Source organism: Papaver somniferum, chromosome 10, assembly GCF_003573695.1.
Source record: "Papaver somniferum cultivar HN1 chromosome 10, ASM357369v1, whole genome shotgun sequence".
NCBI classification, from domain to species: domain Eukaryota; kingdom Viridiplantae; phylum Streptophyta; class Magnoliopsida; order Ranunculales; family Papaveraceae; genus Papaver; species Papaver somniferum.
This window is the reverse complement of record NC_039367.1, coordinates 118,230,187-118,242,851: the sequence shown is the minus strand read 5'-3', so window position 1 is coordinate 118,242,851 and position 12,665 is coordinate 118,230,187. Positions and strand designations below refer to the sequence as shown.

The 12,665-nt window shown below is 37.7% G+C and overlaps 1 protein-coding gene across 15 annotated transcripts; it reads right to left on the bottom strand.

Moving 5' to 3' along the window:
• Window positions 1–2,662: 2,662 nt before the first annotated feature.
• On the bottom strand, window positions 2,663–12,345 carry LOC113319225. Of its 15 annotated transcripts, XR_003345237.1 has the most exons (8): window positions 12,135–12,345; window positions 8,557–11,621; window positions 5,957–6,080; window positions 4,882–5,116; window positions 4,417–4,621; window positions 3,940–3,996; window positions 3,671–3,848; window positions 2,663–2,981 (listed from the first exon to the last, which is right to left on the bottom strand). XR_003345237.1 is itself a non-coding variant. In XM_026567493.1 (4 exons), exons 2-4 carry the CDS (start codon window positions 3,983–3,985, stop codon window positions 2,866–2,868), a joined length of 321 nt encoding a protein of 106 aa, XP_026423278.1. In that variant the 5' UTR covers window positions 3,986–3,996; window positions 4,417–4,861; the 3' UTR covers window positions 2,743–2,865. The 15 variants fall into 15 exon arrangements, 2 of the variants coding, with proteins under 2 accessions (XP_026423278.1, XP_026423280.1); XR_003345235.1 differs by lacking the exon at window positions 4,417–4,621; XR_003345242.1 differs by lacking the exon at window positions 4,417–4,621 and having other exon boundaries at window positions 3,671–3,829.
• Between the last annotated feature and the right edge of the window lie 320 nt (window positions 12,346–12,665).

Genomic DNA, 12,665 nt, shown 5'->3' with positions numbered 1-12,665 from the left:
GCATATTTAGGGGCGACCCCAAAAGAATTAGGGGAGACACAAAAAGACAAAAAAATTCACCCAAACGTAAAATGTAGCTATCCCTTATCTCTCGTTTTTTTAATGGCCAAACTACCCTTCACAATCGGTAGATAATTTTACAATCGGAAGTTAATCCACAATCGGGATTCAATTTAGTTTATATAACTTCCGAATATAAAGTATTCCCAAAATAAAATCCTCTATCTTTTGAATTTTGATTATCCTATAATCGGTAGTAAATAAAGTTATCTTGACTCCCGATTAAAGTAGACCTTTGGCAAAAATGGCACCATAATCGGTAGTGAATTAAGGTTATTTAACTCCCGAATATAGAGTCGCCCCAAAATGAAATTTTGCAAAAATTCTCTATTTTTTGAATTTTGGCGGAGCCTATAATCGGTAGTAAATAAAGTTATCTTGACTCCCGATTATACAATATACCTTTGGCAAAAATGGTACCATAATCGGTAGTGAATTTAGGTTATTTAACTCCCGAATATAGAGCCGCCCCAAAATGAGATTTTGCCAAAATACTCTATTTTTTGAATTTTGGTTGAGCCTATAATCGGTAGTAAATGAAGATATCCTGACTTCCGATTATACAGTGGCTCTCTTTGCAAAATATCCTACCATAATCGGTAGTCAAGATAGTTCATATAACTACCGAATATAGAGTAGCCCTTCCGATACAACCTATAAGACCCTAAATGAATTGGAGGTCTAACATACCACTTTTGATAAGCTACACTAAATCAGAAACTACCGAAGTAATTTAGATTTAATATCTTACAAAGGAACAACTATCCCAAGTAATTTTTTTTTATTTCGACTGTTGAAGGGTGAATTTAATCTTGGTTCTACAAGTCCTACCCATAACACACCCAATTCCCAAGAGAGAGAAAGAGAGAGAGAAGACACCCTTTTCTATTGTACTATATGCCTCCTTATATAGACTTTTCAGAAGCTCCTTCTTTTATGATATCATGTCACATGTCCTAAACCTCCTTAATTACTACTAATGACATTCCTTCTCTAATACAACCTCCTTCTTTCCTATTAATTCCTCCCTTGTCCTTTCCATCTTATGGATAATTTCTTAGTGGACTTGAGCTTTAGTCCCCAAGTCTCCATGTTTCATGTTGGGTTTGCCTCCCCTTCGGGGGCACACTAACCCGACTAAGGGGTAATATTTTTCATGTATCAACATTAGTCCCCTGACTATTGGGTTAATTGTCAAATAACCCGATAAACATATTGCATTCCATTCTAGTGTCCCTTGTACTGTCTTCTCGAGTCGAGTCCCCAGTCTGCGAGTTTGAGGGGTTTATAAAACGAGATAGTTTTTTGCAAGAAGCTGCTGACATGCGCGATGAGCGTTTTGGATAAGTATTTTCCGCGAATTCTTGCACGAAATGACTGAACGTTTTCTTGGACCTTTGGATTATATTGCTAGCACAATTTGAGAGTCTCAGGAATGGATGGTGAAGACAAGGTGTAATCTTTACTTAGCCCCGCTCTTTTATTTTCTCTGACCGTTCCGCGTGGTTGGGTGTGTTTAGAGGGGGTAAATAATGGAGGTGCGTATTTTTCATGATTATGTCTGGGTAGGCAAAACGCGCCTTCAAGGCGAGGGGTAAACCCCTTGTAATTGAGGTAAGTCCATATGCTTCGCCTTTCCCTTTCCTTTCCCAAGGTAGGCAAACGCGATCCCTCTTTGCGTGCTCCTCTCTTTTCTGTAGCTGATCGGATGTGCGGAGCAACACGTCGCTTTTTTTTGTATATTTGTGGCCGATCTGATGCGCGAAGCAACCCGTTTCCATTTTTGTATATTTGTGGCCGATCAAGTAAGCATACCAACCCGTCGCATATTTGTATATCCGTGGCCGATCGGATGAGCGTATCAACCCGTCGCCTTTTTGTATATCTGTGGCCGACCGGATGCGCGGAGCAACCCGTCACCTTTTGTTATATTTGTGGCCGATCGGATGAGCATATCAATCCGTCGCCTTTTTGTATATCTGTGACCGATCGGATGAGCATATCAACTCGTCGCCTTATTTTATATCTGTGGCCGATCGTATGCGCGGAGCAACACGTCGCCTTCTTTTGTATATCTGTGGCCGATCAGATGAGCATATCAACCCGTCGCCTTTTTATATGTCATCCGGAAACAACCCACAGCCTTTTGTATAATCGTCAGCCGATCGGGCGCCTTTGGCATTCCCGTAGCCTTTTGTATGTCAGCCGGAAACAACCCACAGCCTTTTGTATAATCGTCAGCCGACCGGGCGCCTTTGGCATTCCCGTAGCCTTTTGTAAATTTGTCAGCCGGAAACAACCCACAGCCTTTTGTATAATCGTCAACCGACCAGGCGCCTTTGGCATTCCCGTAGCCTTTTCTATGTCAGCCGGAAACAACCCACAACTTTTTGTGTAAGGGAAAAAAACGGTTTAGTCCAAAAACGCGCCAAAAAGTATAGATTAGTCCATTCAGAGTTAACTAGGTACAGTTTAGTCCAAAAATTATTTAAAATATGGAAAATACACAAATAACCTTCATAATTACAATGTAGTCCAAATATTTACGGTTTGGTCCAAAGTGATCCACGATGATGTCAGCAATTTTAAATAATATAAAAAATATTTAAAAATGATTTATCTTTCACACCGTTCATCAAAAATTCACAAACTTTACATATTTGGAAAGCTCTTTCCGAAATCTACAAAAAGAGTACCCATATGTCTATATAATTTTGAGTTTTTAAAAATTTAATTATCGCTCAATTAACTGTGTACAAAAAAAAAATCATGCACAGAAATTCATAAGCTTATGCAATCAGTTTTTCACATGTGCACCATTTTGTACACACCTACAAAACATGCATGAAAATAGTCACTCATACACCCACTCGGACCTACTTCTTCATGAGAGTTACTCTGATACACCAACATGTTTACCCCTGCAAAACACGCATAAAACCAATTATTCATAACCACACGCAAATCTATTTTCTCATGGAAAATATATTACTAGTATTTTAATATGTACATCCTTGCAAATCATGCCCAAACCTTCTTTATCATGTGAGTATGTACACACACTCCTTCAAAACATGCATAAAATTGATTATTCATAACCACACACAAACCTACTTATTCATGGGAATCACACGGATGCACCAATACGTACACCCCTCCAAAATATGCATAAAATCAATCATTTATAACCACACACAAACCTATTTATTCATGGGAATTACACTGGTGCACCAATATTTACACCCCTACAATTACTGATAACTGGACACAAACCTACTTTTACATGGAATTACATAGGTATACCAATATGTACGCCCCTACAAACACCTAATAAAGTTTTCATTAGGACCCTTACGCAATACATGTCAAATGCGTTAACTAAGCCATTTGATGTTTGTGATTTCTTAAATTTAATACATATAAAACCACTGTATGCATAGCAAAGTACAAACAAACAAGCTACATCAGTAGTTAGGCTAATCCTCCGACAGAGTATATTTGTGAAACGAAGGATGTACTAGTCAAATTCAACTAAGAAACCTAGTGAACACAATGATGTTATCAGCGGAAACCAACATTAGATTAGAATCAGAATAGGAACCAAATATACCTTGCACCGTGTTGCAGCATCTTGGAATGCAAGCATAGCAACATAAGGTGATTTCAAAAGAAAATGTGCTCACAACCTCCTCTATCATCTTCAACTCATCTTCTGAGTTAAACAGTGAGGCAATGTACTCTACTGGACTAAGTGAGGCCCTCAAAAGTTCTGCATTTGTTGTTCCTGACTGTTAAATAATCAAAATTTCCCAAAAGTCTATTAAGAAAATGTAACATTGAACATGTGAAACCATAAATTTATAGAGCTTGCTTTCTTACCCATAGTACCAGAAAGTTGCATGAGCACTAGACCATCCACACCCATAACCAGCCATTCTGGCAAAATCAAGCTATCAATAATGTTAATACTAAATGAAACCCAATCACCAGAAACACTGAAATACAAGTGCTACTGTAACCTAGCCGTTATAAACTTATGCCCTCATTTTTTTTCCAGGGTGCACCAACTTGTACACAGTTATTTATGCAAGCATAATCTTGTGCCCCCATTTTCTCCGCATGTGCACCAGCTTGTACACATCATTATATATGCATGTACATGTTTATGTGGTCAAACACACCTCGTATAACAAGTACAAAAAAAAAATGCACTTTTATGTGCATCGCGTATAAATGGTGTATAATAATATACACCTCCTATAGCCAGTACAAAAAAAAAATCGCCAAAGAGATAAATTGAAAATTGAATAAAATTAAATCTGATAACCATAGTAATTAGTAGGAATTTACGCTTACGTAATCTTATGCGATAAATGTCCACTGTCCACCAGCTTGAAATTTATCACATGTGCACAATAATGTACACTTGTATTACAGCTGCACTATTATGTACACATGTAATTTTTGTCACGTGTACACAACAATGCACACTTATTTTACAAGTGTACCAATATGTACACATGTAATTTTTGTCATAACCAACAGCCAGTGACTCATAGCACTGATTCGATATCCAAGAAATAAAAAAAGATTGTTGACTGGTTGCCATAAATAATATATGTATCATTTTTAAGCTAGCAGATATTGATATCCATATAACACTTGCCATATATGCATGCCACACTGACAAAAAATTATAAGAGACCAGATTGCAATATTTGAACTAATATTCAATATAGAGTGTAGTGTCACTATATTAAAAGGGAATGACAAAAGAAAAAAAAGAAATATTCATATGAAGTACGAAGAATGAACTGTCACCTTGAATAAGATACGTTAATTTGGTTGTAGCTGATATTGCAAATCATGGGTATATGAGACTGACAGAGAGCAAAAGAAGGGTTTTTAAATGGATGATCACTACCTACAAAATCCTGTTATAGATAAAGCATCACTGAATTATGTTCCTCCAGCTACCATTACATTTGAATCTCCAAACTGAATCATCCTTGCAGCATCATCAATTGAATGTGCACTAGTAGCAGTGTAGCACAAGCTGTTACAGCAACATTGTTGGGCCCTAAAGTCAAATACATACTTGTAATACAAAAAATTAAATTCAACTACTCATATTTACCATATACGTTCTTCTTTTGTTTTTCAAAGTGGTGACTATAGCAGTTCTTCAGTAGCCTTTCTTTCATTCACTTATCCATGCACTTATCCATGCATTTTCCAATGAATAAACAGAAATCTAAAGCCAATAGTAAGGTACTGTGCGCATTAAGGATCTACAGGTGTACGACTATGTGCACATTAAAAATCAGTATGTGTACAATTATGTACACATCAAGAATCAACAGGTGTGCAACACACAGTTGCTGTATAAGCTACACAAGACATGGACCCGATGTAAAAATACTTAATGTTTATAAAGAGAATTAAGAAATGATACATAAAATAAGATAAGACAATGGTGTACAACTATGTACACATCTAAAAAATCCCGAAAATAGCTAGAACTGATTCATCCACTTTTACTAAATTGCTTATCAAATTTGTCGACAAATTCGAGCAGCTAAGACGTCATTAACAATGTCTGCATCCTTGCAATTGTAAAATGATAAGAACTAAAAATGAGGCAGGTCAATGGTGTAAAACTATGTGAACATCTGCGAAATCCAGAAAATAGATAGAACTGATTCATCCATTTTTATTAAATTTGCCAACAAATTCTAGAAGGTATGACGTTCACTAGCAATGTTTGTGTCCTTGCAATTGTAAAATATTAAGACCTAAAAATGAGGCAGGACTATGGTGTAAAAAAAAAGTCTTAAAACTTAATAGCTGGTAGACACCCCTATGTATGGCTGAAAAGGAACCGTATGAGACTGACCATGGAATAAAATGTAGGTGCCGGTGCAAGAATGGAATCACCAGCTGAATTTGGATGATGGAATTTACTTTCTAAACCAAACTCACACGTCCCCGTCTTCATAATATGAACACTCTGTCTCACTCTGTTGTTGTAAAATAACAAATTAATTAGTATCTCATTATGAAGTTAACTGTAGACTACTATTAGATAGCAAAAATAATTACTAGATGGCAAAAATAAATTATTGCAAGTGTAACTACAAAGTAAGTACAAAATTCTAATGCCACATCATGGTTCCAGCTTCATTTTCAGATGGTAGTATTTGCAAGTGCATGTCCAACGTCTTCCACTAAAACTGAAATACAAAATATTAACTAGCCTAAGATGTACCCATAATCCTATCTCGAAGTCATCAGTATTCAGTAGTTACAATTAGAAGTGAATTGACACGACTAAACTAGAAAGTACATCACAAGCACGTTGTACCTGCCTCCCTCACGGGGTACTGCTATTCCTTGTCTTACTTCTCCCATCGTGATGTCGAAAAAAAATCGATCAACGTATTAAATATACAGTACAAACACACAAAATAAAGCCCTATTCTTGTAGAGAAGCAAGAGGAGCATCTCATGTTTCCCCTGAATGCAAACTCAATTCCACCAAATTGATGGCAACTGAAACAGTCATAGTAATCCACTTTTCACTATTCCCCACTTCAAACTAAACAACTGACACAAGGATGACACTGAATTTGTGCAAAATTTGTATTATGCAATCAATCATATATATCTTAAATTTGAGAGTGTCTTGAGTGGGTCATGAAATGGTGATTATGACACAAGAGGAAAATCCCAGGTCCAGCAAAAGAGGGTCTATTCAAGCATCTAAAAACTGGCTGGCCCCATTCAACTACTCTATAATGTTTTAATTACAACAACAAAATGAAAAGAAAAAACCACATTAAGATGTGAAATCCAAAGTCAAACCCAGCAATGGAATAATACAATTGTGTGAGACTTATTTCTAAAGGTGCTAAACTCATCACCTCACCACGGTATCTCTAGTCGATTCACAAGCAAGCAGTGTACTGATGACATTTCATTGAAGCATATAACCAAGCAACTAAAATGCAATGTGTCTCAGTAAAACAAGCTTATCATTTTAACGAATAATAAATTAAATAAAACAAAAAATGCGAGCTGCACAGCAACACGGAGAGAGCTTGGTTGCAACACTCTACATAAAGTACAATATTTCCTAACCAAACAACGGAAAGAAAGCTCGTTTCTCAATTGAAAACCGGTCTCCACATATGGAAGCCATAGATCAAATCGCATTTTAAAAGGCACAAAACAACTATTTGTATAAACTATATTCTTCTGGATGTTGAAAGATAAAGAGGTAGGCAGTGACTACTACACAAATAATTACATTTGGGAACCATTTAAACAAGCTTACAAACATGCATTCCTCCATTAAGTTATCTAGCTGTTTTATATCATCCATAATCGGACACTAGAAGATTTCAAGTAAGCCTGAGCTCCTATGACTAAATTTACTGCCACACTTGTTCTATTGTAAAATGTAATTTACATTAAGTTATCTAGCTGTTTTATATCATCCATAATCGGACACTAGAAGATTTCAAGTAAGCCTGAGCTCCTATGACTAAATTTACTGCCACACTTGTTCTATTGTAAAATGTAATTTACATTTTCCATAGTAGTAAACGAAAGAACCACAAGAAACTCTATCTCATCCTTTACGTCAAACAATAGTCAAACAATAGACTCAATCTAATTGGTAAGACTAATGGTATACTGCTATTCATTTGACCCATAAATCCCTTTTTAAAATCCATAATCTTGCACAATCTCAACCTACAACTGAGTTGGGGGTAATTGCAACAGGAGCCGTGATTCTTTTGCCGGAAAACTAAGAAACTCTTCCTGATAAATATTAGCACGCATGAATAATTAACAATCAAAGCATAAAAGAAAAAAGTCCCACTACAACCAATATACAAGCAAGTAATCACGCCAAAATGGGTATGTATTGTACACTAGTTTGATTCATTGTTAATGTAGTAAACTAATGCCTGGATGATCATTTTAATGGTCTGGTAAACGTGGGTGGAGATTTTCATATGACAAACACAATACAATAATATAATGCCTACATAATACATGCTATTACATCAGTTTCCAATCAACTAATCACCAAATTATTGATGTATTCCACCTTATAAATTAAACACAAAATTTTCTATCTCTACAAATTTTATGAATTCAAGTTCCGGTAGGATTAAATAACCACTTACAGAATCAAAAGCAAACATTAAATTGAGGTAAAATTCAAACCAAACAAAGACTAAGAGATGAATTCAACAAAATTGAACTCTAAGAAGCGAATTAGCGATTTGATAGTATTTACGAAATGCAGAAAAACAAATAGAAAGAGATGGAATTGAATTTTCTAGTCTCAGCTTTTATATCCATAGGATCATCATGTGTCTTCATCATCTTTACTTCTCAGAATCATCCAAAAAAAGACTTAGAGAATCAAAACAAACCCTAGAAATTTCAATAAAATTGGAAAAAATAATAATCTGGAATTACCTGAGATCTGGTATGTGTTCGTGGATAGATTGAATAATCTAATTAAGATCTCATAGACCAAAATTGTTGAAACGCTTCCGATAATCGAGCTGAAACGAGATGATTAACTAAAACCTAAATTGTTTTCCCCTGCAGAGCTTTGTCGTCAAAACCAAACGACTGTGAAAAATGAAATAGAAATGTACTTCTGGTTTCCATACGACTATATGAGGTTAATTTCGTCATCAGAAAAAAAAGGTTTGGATTAAATCGTTCAGAAAAGGACGGGCTCCTTTAAGTTTGGGTAAATTTGGACCGGAGAGTACCAGGCTTGAGAGGGGAGGACTAAAACGTCTAAGGCCCAACAACTATGGGATTATACGTTAATTTCTACTTTGTATAATCGTCAGCCGACCGGGCGCCTTTGGCATTCCCGTAGCCTTTTGTAGATTTGTCAGCCCGGGCGCCTTTGGTATTCCCGTAGCCTTTTGTAAATTTGTCAGCCCGGACACCTTTGGCATTCCCGTAGCCTTTTGTAAATTTGCATTTATGCAAGCGGCCTCTATGGACCCTTGCTAGCATGGTAGCCAGAGCACGTTACTAGATAATATTGATGCTTTGTAAAAATAAATAAAGTGACAACCTATATATGTGACTAGATGTCATGCCCATTTCATGAATGGCAAATATCAATATTCAAGTAAGTTTTATATTGGACGCTTCATGCTTTTAGTTGGCTAAAATATATGGGATAGGCACGTGAACTAACAGTGAGCAGCTGATGCTTTCTTAATAAAATATGTTCACCAGGTGAAGATGAAAACGAACATACATAAACAAAATACATAAACGAACATACAAGGTCCATGGACGCAAAATACGAACATACATAAACAAGCGAGGGTATCCATCATGTTTTGCATGGCTAAATTGTCACTTATCGACGCGCATATGTAGGCTTATACATTACAATATAAAGCTTAGCTAAGGATGTTAGATTCATACGTATAGATTAGTAGACCCAAAGACTTCCATACTTTAAAATATCATCAAAACAGAAAATTCCGAAGTATTCGACAAGCTCTGAAACATGCATTTTGCATAATGTACATGGGCAACGAGAAGAGAGCATGCTTTCTAGGGCTAGTGGTTAGACAGGCGATACGATTATTGGGGAGGCGCTAAGTAGAAAATCAGGCAGGTGAAGTGAAACACAAAAGATGTTCATAGTGCAGTAGTAGAACAAGAAGCTATTTCGTGCTAAAGGGTCAGACGCACATTAGTTTCGAGGTGTAAGATGTTGTACTATGCTGTTAAGGCAATGAGAGCTTTTGGTGTATACATAGTGTATATGCATGTGATAGTTCAAAGCAAGATATACATTCCTACAGATATTAGGCAGTCGGATGCTAATGCAAGCTCAACACTATATTCAAGCACCCCCTCCTCTCTCTCTCTCTCTCTCTCTCTCTCTCTCTCTCTCTCTCTTTTTAACAGAAATGTGTGATCATTATAGAAACAGTCCTAAGGATATGCATAAATTCTCACCCAAGCACAACAGGGAACTCTAGGATAAGTGTCAAGTAAATATCGAACCAAGGCAATGGGAACTTATCTTTGCATTGAGCAGCGGGTATTTTAGCTTCCGATGAGATCAGTTGGGGCCAAGTCGCGAGTACATAGCAGCCGTATGATCGTCCCCTGACCTTACTGATCGTTAGGCTTACGATTCAAAACTCCGAGCAACCTTTCACATATAGCAATTCACCAACAGCCGAGTGGGTATGCTTTGAGCTTGCAAGAAGATTACTAATAAAGGCTCTTGGACCATGTTGTTGCTGCAATGCACGCGTCGGAGGAATTCGGAAATCAGCTGCTACAATCAATATTCTGAGGTTGAAAGATAAGTTGTTGACCCTGAAAAACAATCCAAGGCACTTGGCGCTGATTCACTAGCAGGCAATCAGAGGTATATAGAAGGTGTAATCTTTAGCCTGTGTTTTAGCGGAGGAATACTGCTCTGCCTTCGCTGTTGCAATCGGACCCGTTACACCAAATTCAAATGAACATCAAGTTGAGTTTCTCCTTAGTCGTTCTAGTCTGTATTGTGGCAGAGGTTGCCCTGAGTTGCAGCTAGGGCTAGACCTTGCCTATTTGTTATGTTTTGGCACTGGTTTGGAGCAATTTGGGCAAGCATCATCCATTCTCGAAGCAATCCTTGCTGAGCTTTGAGGGCGTCGGGTTGTAGGCGCGAGATGGATCAAATATGCTTGACAATAGCAAGCTTCTTGGCGCTAGCATCCTCCCTTTCCCCTTTTCTTTCAATTTCAGTTCGATGAGGTACGAGCATATACAACTTTAAGAAGTTTTAAATAAAGTAAAAATCTTCGTGGATACGTGCATACGTGCGGACTGAAAGAAGGTATACATTTACAAGGGGCTTCATCACATAATCACATGCAAAGGGCTGCTAAACTCTATCAATGAGCAACACTGGCACAATGTTAAGCAAGTTCAGCTGCAAATTTTTTTTTTTAGAACGATCAAAGGTTGTGAAACATATGCTAAGTAAGGATCAGTCAGAAAGTGAGGAACTCATCTTTGTAATATGGCTTCGTATATCGTGTATAACTGGAACCAAATCGTGGTAGGGATTTGCGGATGTCGCCATGGAACCACCAACTCCAAACAACACCAACAAATTTCTCCGGCTCATTGCTTCAACTGAAATCAACCCACAGCTAGGATACTGAGGTATAGTTTGACGCAGCTGCAGTTTCTGTTGCCTGACCAGCTAGCCTCAGCTCTTTCGAGCCAACAACACTGTCTAGACTGACCGCGACCAAGCACCGAGCACAATCCAACTACAGCCAATGCCTACATCTACACTTGTTGTTGCTGAGACCAGCTGGGCGCACGAGGAATGACAGCACAATCCTCTCAGGCCTCTGTTCATTCAGTACCAGAGTTATCACACGGCGTGTATGTAATACCTTCCAAAGACTTCTAGCTATGATAGTCCTTGCTCTCATTATGCAACCACAGGGATTATTGAAACTCGATTTGAGAGACTTCCAGAACTATTTCTGAAAACAGAGAGTGAAGCTTAAAATGAATTATTGAAATTCGAAAAATCGAGCATTATAACTTCAGCGCAACCCAAAAAAAAAAAAAATTTAGACAGTTTTCAGTCCTAGCTATCACAATCTCTCGAACATAGACTTAAAGCAGATTAGATGGGAAATCAAATGCAAATTGAACTCAAAGCCTTACTACTTATTTGCAATTTCAGTAAACCCAAAGCAATTTTCGAATTGAAACTGTTGCAATCCTTTAGCAGATAGAACAAATAAAAACAGGCAAAACCCCGTTGCTACTAGGATCATGTTATATTATAAAAAGAATCTGATTATTTTGAAGAAATAATTGTAAATCTAGGTATTGATTTAGAATCGTATTAGTAAATCAAAGAAAATCTCGGTTTTGAGTTTACGAAAACCCTAAATGCTTTTCTCAAACCCTATTTGTAAATGATAACAGGTGGGTTAAGTTCATTTTTACTGTCATTTGGGTATTTAGGCTCTGATGAAGTTGCTCACCGTTAATCCCCGCGTTCTTTATTGACGGTGATTTCTCTATTAGAATGGTTCTCCTATTCGATTCTCAGTTGGATGATGATTTTAGTGTAGTTGGGGATGAAGATAAAGCGCCGTTGGTGTCGTCGGAGAAGAGAGACGCGGAACTGCGGTAGCAGGAAGTGAGGGAAGGCGCTGATGAGGTTAATGGTGCGGTTGGAAGAGACGCGGAGGGGTTGAGTTTGGGAGGCAAGACAAGACGCGGGGGAAGGCGTACACGAAAAGCATGAGCGCGTGAGCGGGTGTAACCAGAGGGGAAAAGAGACGCCGGATGTTATGAGAATCGGATGGCTAGGCTAGGCACGAACCTCCGAATGTGGTCGCCAAATGTTGAAGGATGAATTTAATCTTGGTTCTACAAGTCCTAGCCATAACATACCCTACTCCCAAGAGAGAGAAAAAAGACTCCTTTGTATTGTACTAGGGCTATTTTGCATTTCCTCCCCTCCCAAGATCGCTAATTAGCGTTTCCTCCCCAAAAAGATTGAAATTAGT

Excerpts from the sequence above, each read along its gene's own strand:
- LOC113319225 (XM_026567493.1), bottom strand. The coding sequence starts at position 3,985 with ATGGGTGTGGATGGTCTAGTGCTCATGCAACTTTCTGGTACTATGG. Across the intron at positions 3,830-3,939 it reads GCAACTTTCTGGTACTATGG|AACTTTTGAGGGCCTCACTT; the intron begins GTAAGAAAGCAA and ends CAACAAATGCAG. Across the intron at positions 2,982-3,670 it reads ATGCTGCAACACGGTGCAAG|GGGTAAACATGTTGGTGTAT; the intron begins GTATATTTGGTT and ends CGTGTTTTGCAG.